Source organism: Pteronotus mesoamericanus, unplaced genomic scaffold, assembly GCF_021234165.1.
Source record: "Pteronotus mesoamericanus isolate MK-2021 breed Mesoamerican mustached bat unplaced genomic scaffold, CSHL_Meso_final contig_73, whole genome shotgun sequence".
Taxonomy (NCBI): Eukaryota; Metazoa; Chordata; class Mammalia; order Chiroptera; family Mormoopidae; genus Pteronotus; species Pteronotus mesoamericanus.
Window position 1 is genome coordinate 33,958,671 of NW_026555245.1, and position 9,742 is coordinate 33,968,412.

General features: G+C 42.7%; 1 protein-coding gene across 4 annotated transcripts in view; it reads right to left on the reverse strand.

The window, feature by feature from the left end:
* Nucleotides 1–5,415, reverse strand: part of SLC24A2 (solute carrier family 24 member 2) — a 236,597-nt gene extending 231,182 nt beyond the window's left edge. For 2 of the 4 annotated variants that reach the window (XM_054583207.1, XM_054583204.1), the window contains exons 1-2: nt 5,318–5,415; nt 2,342–3,425 (exon numbers count right to left, since the gene is read on the reverse strand). In XM_054583207.1, coding sequence (XP_054439182.1) covers nt 2,342–3,271 — 930 coding nt within the window. In that variant the 5' untranslated portion in view covers nt 3,272–3,425; nt 5,318–5,415. Of the gene's footprint in view, nt 1–2,341; nt 3,452–4,314; nt 4,396–5,317 lie in introns of those variants that run through there. The other 2 variants (XM_054583205.1, XM_054583206.1) reach the window with 2 other exon arrangements.
* Nucleotides 5,416–9,742: the final 4,327 nt, after the last annotated feature.

The window sequence follows — 9,742 nt, forward strand, 5'->3', positions numbered from 1 at the left end:
AACTATGTTCTAGCATTTTTGATTTACCAAACAAGCAAGCATTTTGAATACCAAATAAGACATAGTTATGTAGCCCTGGTTGGTGTGGCTCAGTTGGCTGGAGCATCATCACGGAAACCAAAAGATTGTGGGTTCAATTTCTTGTCAGAGCACATGTCTAGGCCACGGGTTCAGTCCCTGGTTGGGTCAGGGCACATACGGGAGGCAACCCACTGATTGATATTTCTCTTTCTCTCTCTTTCCCTCCCTCTCTCCCTCTTTCTCTACAGAATAAAAAAAAATTTTCTTAAGTCATTGCTATGTTTAAAAAATTATGTTTTCTTAATATTTATAATTAATCTAGTTAATGAAGACCAAAAGAAATAATACTAGTTAAAAGGGATAAATTAAAACTATATGGTGCTAAAAAGAAAATAATACATGAACACATTTGGAGGAAAATCAGAAACAGGAGTAACAGTCATGAATATAACCTCCTTCCTTTTTTAATTAGGTAAACCCAGAATCTCCAAATTAAAATACACATTCTATTAAGCATAGCACTAAATTATGGATTTGAATGACCATTAAGGAATATGAGCCTAAGTTTCTGACTTTTAAATGATCATAAAAATGACATAACAGTCACTTAACATAGCAGGTAAAAATCCTGCTAAAGCTACTTTAATGAATGGCTTCTGATTGATTAAATACTGTCTGTAAACTGTATTTAAAAAGTTATTCCCAAGTGCATGAAACCCGCCCCCAATCAGAATTCAAAATCCCCCTGCAATCTGAAATACACCATTGCATTGCCCTGCAAATTCCTTTTTCATAAATGTCACCAACATAATCTTTAGCTGAGCCTGTGTCTTAAGTTAATGAAGCTCCACTATGAGTTAACAGAACAAAAAAGTGTTAACATTCTCAAAAAGACATTTTACCCTTGATATGCCCAGGATATTTATAAGACACCAAATCATTTCCTTGCCTCTAAAAGATATGCTTTTCCCTTGGCATTTGTTCAGTACTCTCGTTGGGATAAACACAGACTGTTAATGCAAACCACTCAAACTACTAATCAGGCTTGAGGAGAGGACTTGAGGGGTCATCTTTTTGGCTACAAAATTAGAGAAGGGACAGGGGCTTCAGTGATGACCCCGTCTTAAGCCCTCAAGGATATATACTAAGTTATCACATTTGAATACTAATTGGCAAGTATATTGCAAAGTTACTTTTTCTTGCTATAGTTTCTAACAAACAACCATATCCTGAGTGAAACGTTAGAAAATACACAGTTCTCTTTTGCATGTAATAAATAGAAATATTACTGGTGGTTTCTTTGCTGCACTTTGCTTCCATTTCATGGGTGCTACAGAAATGATGGATGGGTCATCAAACTTGACCATAAAGGAATTATACTAAATTAGTATAGTGTTTTTCTTTCCACGCTGAACAAAATATCTCACCTTCCACTCAACATTTTGCATACATGGGAATTTTCCCAGATGTTAGTACGAAGTGTGCATATGTATTTTAGTTTTCTGTTTAAAATCACATTCAGAGACAACATTCCAATGTTAGAAGTCACATTTTTGCAGAACAATTTCTTTTATGCTCTCTACCAATTCGCTCACCATCTAAGTGGTAGCATGGCCGCTACTGTCACTAAAAATCCCTCAAAATTAATCATAAAAATATTTTGGGTGATGTTTATCATGGCATGCAAAATGGGCCATGGAGCTACAGAGGCAGGCAGCACGGCTTGCCAATGACTCTCTTTAATGGATCCCAATCAGCTCCTTGCTGAATGAGCTGAAGCATTATTGAGTGGATCAAGGACAGACATGATGCACTCCAATGACCATTTCTGCTAGGCCTTAGGCTGTTGAATGAAAGATAGAGGTGACACAAACAAAATATTTTCCTTACCCATCTTTAAAGAAATGATTCATAGTAATTGCCATGTGTGCATTTAAAATGAAAAAGCTGTACAACTCACTAGGCGTGTGCGCACACACATGCTTTCCCGTGAAAATTAAATTGCTCACAAAATCACTACATTACTTTCAGAAAAGAAGAGATAAATTATTGTGTTTTCTGAGTCTGCTCTGGGATACTTACGTTATCTATATTTACAAGTGTTTTACTCTGAAATAAATATGTTGAGAATTTAGTAAATATCCACAAGACTTCCCTTCCCACTCTATTTTTCTCACTGCCATGTTAGCCCGGCTATAAGAGAACTGTAGAAAGCAGCCTAATACCCTAATACTGCAGCCGAAAACACCATGTTTAAAAAATGGCAGATCTCAAAAACATAATAATTCAGAACATTAAATAAGTAACCACCACCACCAACCTTTGCTTGGGCCTCTGGTGCTGTCACCTTGACGACTTTATTGCAATTTATCATTTGCTTCACCCATCTTTCTACTTGGACGTTGAATTTCATGAAAACCACATAGGCAAAGTAAGCTGTTAAGAGAAGCAAGCTTTCCCACCACATGATGACATTATCCAGGAAAAATATGATCAGCATGATCAAGTCAATGATGTAGAAGGACACATCCCGAAAGAGTGGCCACCATGTCAGATTCAAGATTTCTCTAGAAAACAGAGCACACATGCCGATAACAAAGAGGATATTGAACACTGCTGAGCCCACAATGGTGCCTATGCCCACATTGCTATGGGCAATAAACACCCCTATGAGAGATGTGAAAAGTTCTGGGGCTGAGCCGCCCGCAGCCATAAAGGTGGCTCCAGCAACATCATCAGAGATGCCCAGTTTTTCAGTGATGACAGTCAGAGAAGGAACAAAGAACTCATCGCAGACAATGGCTAAGGCTATGAACATGTAGATCATACCAATGATATGGAGAACAATGGCGCCTTTTCTTCGCTGCTCGAGGGAAAAGATGTCTCTTGGGTAGTTTCCTTGGTCATGATCTGTGCTATTCTCATCTTTGTCTTCCTGAGAAGGAGGTGGCTGTGGAGTATAATCCCGAATCTTGTCATTTAAATCTAAGAGAGTTCTCTGAAGGTAACCATGTGCTACCTTAGGGCCCTTTGCACCTCTGGCCTCTCCTGTACTCTGTGTCTCTGTCTCAGAAAAGGCACTGATTGAAAATGGGACAGTGCTGATGGCTACCAGGCCCATGAAAAGACCTAAGATTCGAACTAACTTCAGTTTCTTCCTGACATTATAATGTTTCCTGCAGCCAGATGGTGACTTATCTGAACACCATTTCTCTAGGAAAGTGATGGTGGTGCTTTGGTGGAGATCCATCCTGGGTCTTCTGGTGATGTGGTGGTCTTCCAATTGTAAGATCAACCAGATGGTTCTTTCATACTCTGCCTTGCTTTATAGTCAATGGTGTTTGTGAGGCACTTCCACAGTCAGGGATTCCTGTGCTTCACGGGGAATACTTTTGACATTTACACTTAAAAAAAAAAACAAAACAAGTTTAAGTAAATCATAAACTATGTCTTTTCCTTCCTTCCTTCCTTTCTTTTTTCTTTTTTTTTTTTTTTTTTTACAAAAAGAACTTTGTAGATATGATAAAGTCCTATCCTATAGCGGTGTGAGTTAACTCTTTTATGCCTCAGTTTTCCCATTTAAAAAATTAGGACACTTACAATGTCTAACACCAAAGATTGCTTTAAGAATGAGTTAAAGCACACGAAACACTAAGAATACAATGTGGAACATACTATAGGTACTTACAATAATGTATATACAAACTCAAACACTTGGGTAAAATTCAATATTTGGTGTAGAAAATGTAGATGTGTGCGTTACGTATAAAAATTTTATAGATGAACATCTATCAGTTGATTCCACCTTAAGTCATATAATAAATAACCCTCCTCCTCCAGTGCTAGAAAGATATCACTTCTTTTAGAACTACATACCTACTTGACAACAATTATTCACTGTTTTCTTTTAGTCCATTTACGTAATTCCAGATGCAGGTACACCTTTCTGATGTAATCTGTCATTTGGAAAGGGTTGAGTGTTGGAGGAGAGAGCAATCTTTTCCTGAACACATAAAGATATCAGGATCTTATTTTTTTCATGAAAAGCTTCTCCTATAACAGTTGCAGAAAAGTAGCCCTTGAAAAATTTAAGTTTACAATAGAATTTTCGACATGAACAAACTGTCTTCCTGGAACATCTAGACAATGCTTTCAGCTAAAGCTCATTTCTAAAAACAATCTTTAGTCATATTTGAAACAGACAACTTAGTAAATGAAATAACTCTTAGCAAGTAGGCTATTTCAAGAAACTAAATGTGTACTTCATAAACAATATGCAAATTGCAGCAATACCTCCATCCACAAGATCTGCCCAAAATAGTCCAGCACTGATTCTTCTAGTAGGATAGATATCCAAGCAGTTTTCATTCTCTATCCCACAGAGGAGATGGGTAAAATAACCATCAGACACACAGCTGATATTCTCAAGGTTTCTCTCCCTTTCTTTAAAAACATTTTTTGTTTTTCATTATCAACGATTTCACTTTAGAGACGTTCGCTGAGATCACCGCAGGTGTAAAATAAGCTAATTAAACACATACCAGTTAAACACTGAGATTAGCTAGAGCTCAGGTTTGCAGAGCAAGAGCACAAGTCAAACCAGGAGGACATGCTCTTATTGCTGAGATAAACCGCGCCTGTCAAAGAGATTCCCGGCTGGCCGGCAGATGTCTATACTTATAGCACGAATGATTAAACGACTCACAGCTCTCCGGGGACTGTCACAGACAGTGCTGAGCCAGCCAGCCGGGGCAACGGGCATAGACTGACTCAACTCCCAGGGTGCACTATCGGCTCCAGCCAGCGCCAGGCTGGACCTGCAAACCCACCGCTTCGCTCCATGGGAGCGGCCTCTGCCGGCGAAGAGCGCCCCTGGCTGCGCCCCAACTTCGCCTTGTGTGGTCCCAAACTTTCCCTGGTGGGTTAATAGGAAAATAAAACTAAAGGACAGACGTCCCATTAGCAAGCCAGGAGCTGAGATGCCGCTTGGAGCGTTGCTTGGCCCGCATCTCCCCGAATCGTTTGTGGGTATAGGTGGGGAAAAGAAGCACCGCTCCGTGCGCCCCCCACCCCGAGCCGGAAACAAGGGCAGTTGGTTGGGAGAAGCTGGGGCTCGGAAACCGCGCCCCAGAACGGAGAGAGTTGACTAACTCCTTGTGGGGCCTGGGGCACCCAGGTCCACCCCGGAGCCACCTGTGAGCCTGCGACGCGGCAACGGGATGCGCGCAACCAGGCTCCAGGGACAACGACCAATGCAGCTACCAAGCCTGGCAGAGGCTCGGCCTCCCACACTTACCGGAATCGACAGGAGGACGCGCACGCGGCAGGGGTCCTAGCGCTGTCCGCGCTCCGGTCCACCGCCTTCCCCAGCCCTCTACCACTCCGAGGCCCGGGCTCCGGCTTCTGCTGGCGCTCGCCCCCGCTCCTACCGGCCGGGGCAGGGTTCGGAAAGAGACTGAGCCGCGGCGAGCCCGGCGCGCCGCCTCTGGTGCTGCCCGGCCCCCTCCGGCCCCTCCCTCTCGGCTCTGCGCGGGGAGCGTGGCCACAGCGCGCCCAGCTCCCGCGTCCTGTCCTCCACGCCCCCTGGGAGCAGAGGCGACGCCGGCAGCCGTCTCTTAGGAGATTTCTCCGCAGTGGGAACTGGGGTCAGGATTTGCAGGCGGGCAAGGACAGAGATGAGAAATCGTACAGGTCGGTGTCGCACCTGATTCCCAAAGCCTGAGTGTGCTGCTAACTTTGGTGTCATCTATGCCGGGTTACCGCTTCCCTAGTTATCTGCAAAAAGTGACAACAGTCATATATTTCTTTAGAAGGTGATGTAATGTGTAAAGGTGGAAAAGATGTTGGGTGAAAAGGCATGAAGGCCTGCAGGGCTGTCTGTTCCTGGAGTCTCGGGTTTGGGTGGTTGGAACACTGAAGGATTATTTCATGTGTAATGCAACAGACCCAAGACACAGTGCCATCTTGAGTTACAGGGTTCATAAGCTGCTGGCTTCTGGCCTCCCAGCTCACTGCTCTTTCCTGCTCTGTTTGTAAAGCAAGAACCCGTTGACCACAAGAAAATGAATGAGTTTTTGGAGATTAGAGGCAAGAATCTGGGCTTAAGAGTGGAGGCAGATGAGACAAACCATTTCCTGAGGGACACCCAGCCCTGTGACCACCACCAAAACTGCCAACAGTAACTCCTGAGAAACCTTTGGAACTTTCAATGAAGATTTTCTATCCTCCTTACCCTCCACACTCGTATTTGCTTTCCACTTGTTTAAAGTTTTTTAAAATGCCTTTCTGGGACTGGGGGGAATGTGGGTCATACACAGAAAGCTCATACCCTATGAATTTGAGTACAATTCTATACTTAGACCTCGTCTACACTTACCCTCGATACAAGAAAAGCCTTAAATCTTTTTCTCCCATCAAAGTCCGGAACTTAAGACCATTATCTTGCTAAGGATTTCGAGGTCCTCTTTTGGAAGTTATAGGCTGAACCTTATCTTTACTTTTTATTTTGAAAAATTTCAGACATATACAAATGTAAGAAGAGAGCCCAATGAACCTACATGTGGCCACCACTCAGCTTGAACCTCATGGCCAATTGTTTCATCTATACTCCCTTTTTCTCACGCCATCATTTTAAAGCAAATCCCAGACATCGTATCATTTTGTTTGTAAATATTTATAGAAATCAAGGAAAGTATCAGACACTAGGGTTGTCAAAAAGACTAAAAACCAATTCAAATAAGCTCCCACTAGGCAAGGATGGGTCAATTCGAGCACCAAAAATTGGTAATTACAATGTTGCAAATACATCAAATATGATTATATCTACAAGTTCATAATGATTGGTCACTGCTGATGGATTAGAGAATAAACTCATTATTTTGAATTTTTTTTGTTTGTTTAAAAATCATGCATTTATTCTGTCCTTCTTGTACAAACTGGACCTCATGGTAATCAGTTAAGCTTTACTTTTAACTTGCCTTTGTCTTTGCTTTCTTGGTCTAACAATTCTAATCTTCCCTGATGCAATGGATGCTTCTGGCTATGTAGGGGTGGGGTAGGGCAGGAGAGATGTTGTATACAGGGTTCTGCTTAAAAGAAAAAGATTGTGCCCTGGATGGGTGGCTCAGTTGGATGAAACATTGTCCCACACACCAAAAACTTGTGAGTTCGGTTCCCAGTCAGGGCACATACCTAGGCTGCAGAGTTTGATCCCAGTCAGGGTATATATGGGAGGCAACGAGTGGATGTTTCTTTCTCACATCAATGTTTCTCTCTCTCTCCCCCCTCTTTCTAAAATCAATAAACATATCCTTGGATGAGGAGTAAATAAATAATAAAAGAAAAAGATCGTAATATATTTTTAAAAATATATCCCTATAATCATGTAACATTCCTCCTACTAGGATCTTTATAAATGTTATCCAGCTGTTTCCTCCTATACCCCAAAAATGACCTGGAGTCTCCACTGATGGGAAGGGGACTGAGGTCCAGATGAGTCCTAGATGAAGACCTTATTAGATTTGCAGGTTGTATTGGTTGGGGTTTGTACTTGGCTGCATATAATACAAACTCATCTGTAGTGATTTAACCAAATAAGAGTTTATTTGTTTCATGTAACAAGAAGTCTGAATGCAGACTTTCCAGGGTATTCTACAATAACTCAACAATACCATCAAGAAACTCAAATCTTTTGATCTGTCTTTCGTAATGTATGTCTTTTATCCTCCTAGCCACAAAATAGTTTCCTCTTTCAGACATTACATTGTGTTCCAGGCAGGAAGAAGGGAAAGAATGAAGAGTGAAAAACAGAAGGTCTCCTTGCTGGGCTTTGCTTTTGTTAAGGAAGGGGCACTATCAAAACTTCCCTTACATTTCATTAACCACAACATGGTCACATGGCCATACTTAGCTGCAAGGGAGTATGAAGAATATTTTAACTGGACTATTAGTCACCATTTAGAAAATCAGTGTTCTCTTTGTGATAGAGAAGGGTAAAACAAATGTTGGGTACGCAACTGGCAATATTTGATACAGAGTTCCATAGTATCTCAGTGAGATCCACATTGAACGGAAGAGTTGACAGCTGAATTTGGTAGTCTACTTCCAAGATAGTGGAGAAAGCCAAAACTGCCATCATCATAGCAATGGAGAAAAGCATGGCTTATCATTTGTCCAAGTCATACAATATGAAAACAGTAGAATTGACCAACACCTGTAGGTCTCCCAGGTACAAAGACCTCATTGTCTGGTGGTAAAGAAAACAGGAACCAAATGATAAGTTGTCAAACAGTAACCTTGACCAAGTCCTTTGCTAAGAGATTTAAATAATCAATGGATTTCTCTGTATATATTGTTATTGTTAAAGAGCCAAATTCTTTTTTATTTTTAGATACCTGCATAAGTATAAACATTAGGTAGCATCATGTTTACCCTTCTATTAACTGTATGATTCATTTGAATGTAGAGTTTATGGGAGCCATTGGTAATGACCAGTTAAGAATGTTTGGTTCTTTTTGTAATTCTGGAGAAGAGATTTAAAAAACAAACAAACAAATTTTAAAAAGCATGGCGGTCATATTTAAGCTAATAAAGGAATTTGAATAGAAAACTGAATAGTAAAAGAGAACCAGGTTTTCATTCAAGATGGCGACGCAAGGAACTCACCTTGTTCCAAGAAAACAACAAATATACACTATAGAAGAAGCATCTTCCTGTGAAAAAAACACCAAAACACTGGCTGAGAGAGAGACTCCTAACCATTAGGTAGCAGATGCTGGGACACAATCTCACCATGAACACTCCATTCAGTGTAGCAGCACGTGGTCGGCAGTGAAGCCCAAATGTGGAGCTTCTCCTTAGGAACAAAGGGTTTGAACCCGACTTTGTGCACCTCGATCTTTTAAGTCCTGCACTTGAGGGATGGGCCTGGAAAACAATTAGCTTTGAGACCCATAGCTACAACAATCCGACAAACAGCTGCTTAAGTGCTCCGCTTGTGTGGGATTCCGCCGCCTGAGGGCCCAGCGCAGAAGCACTCGAGGAGGTGCTCACGGAGGTGCTCCCGGAGTTTGTGTGGGAGAGGAGACTTTGGGGGACTTGGAGCTTTGCCCTGGGGAATAGGCGTCTAATGGTCATATGTTTGGGGGCCTGCTGGGTGCTCTTGCGAACAGAAACTGGCAGTGCCAGCTTTGGGCTTTCCCTCGGCCGCTCCAGAAAGCCAGTCCCAGACAGGAGCTTCTACAATACCTCTGGTGCCCCGCCCAGGGGGTGGCCCGTCCAGGGGGTGCCCGTGGATCTCCAGGCCCTGGTGGCCAGGGGGGACTTGTGTTCCTGTTTCTTGGTACTGAAACAATCGGAGAGAGGGTTCATGGCAGGCCGCGACCCCAGGCCACGGTACGGACAGCAGACTAAAACACACCCTGGTCTGTCTGTGGAAGAGGCCTATTTACTTGTCCTGCCGCTTCGGCCTGAGGGGCTGGCTTCAGGTTTGGGACATCTTCGGGCCTACAGTCGGATGGACCGTCAGGGAACATTGGCCACTGTACGACAGCTCGGCGCTCTCCCTCGGCTTCGCTACAGCCCCTTACTATCTCCCAGACAAGGCTTTATAACTAGGGGTGCGGCCCGAGTTTTGGGACGGCTGCCCAGGGGATGCCTCTAGATTGACCGACACTGTGGCCAGTGGGACTAATGCTTGCCTTCTCATAGGACAGTACATATT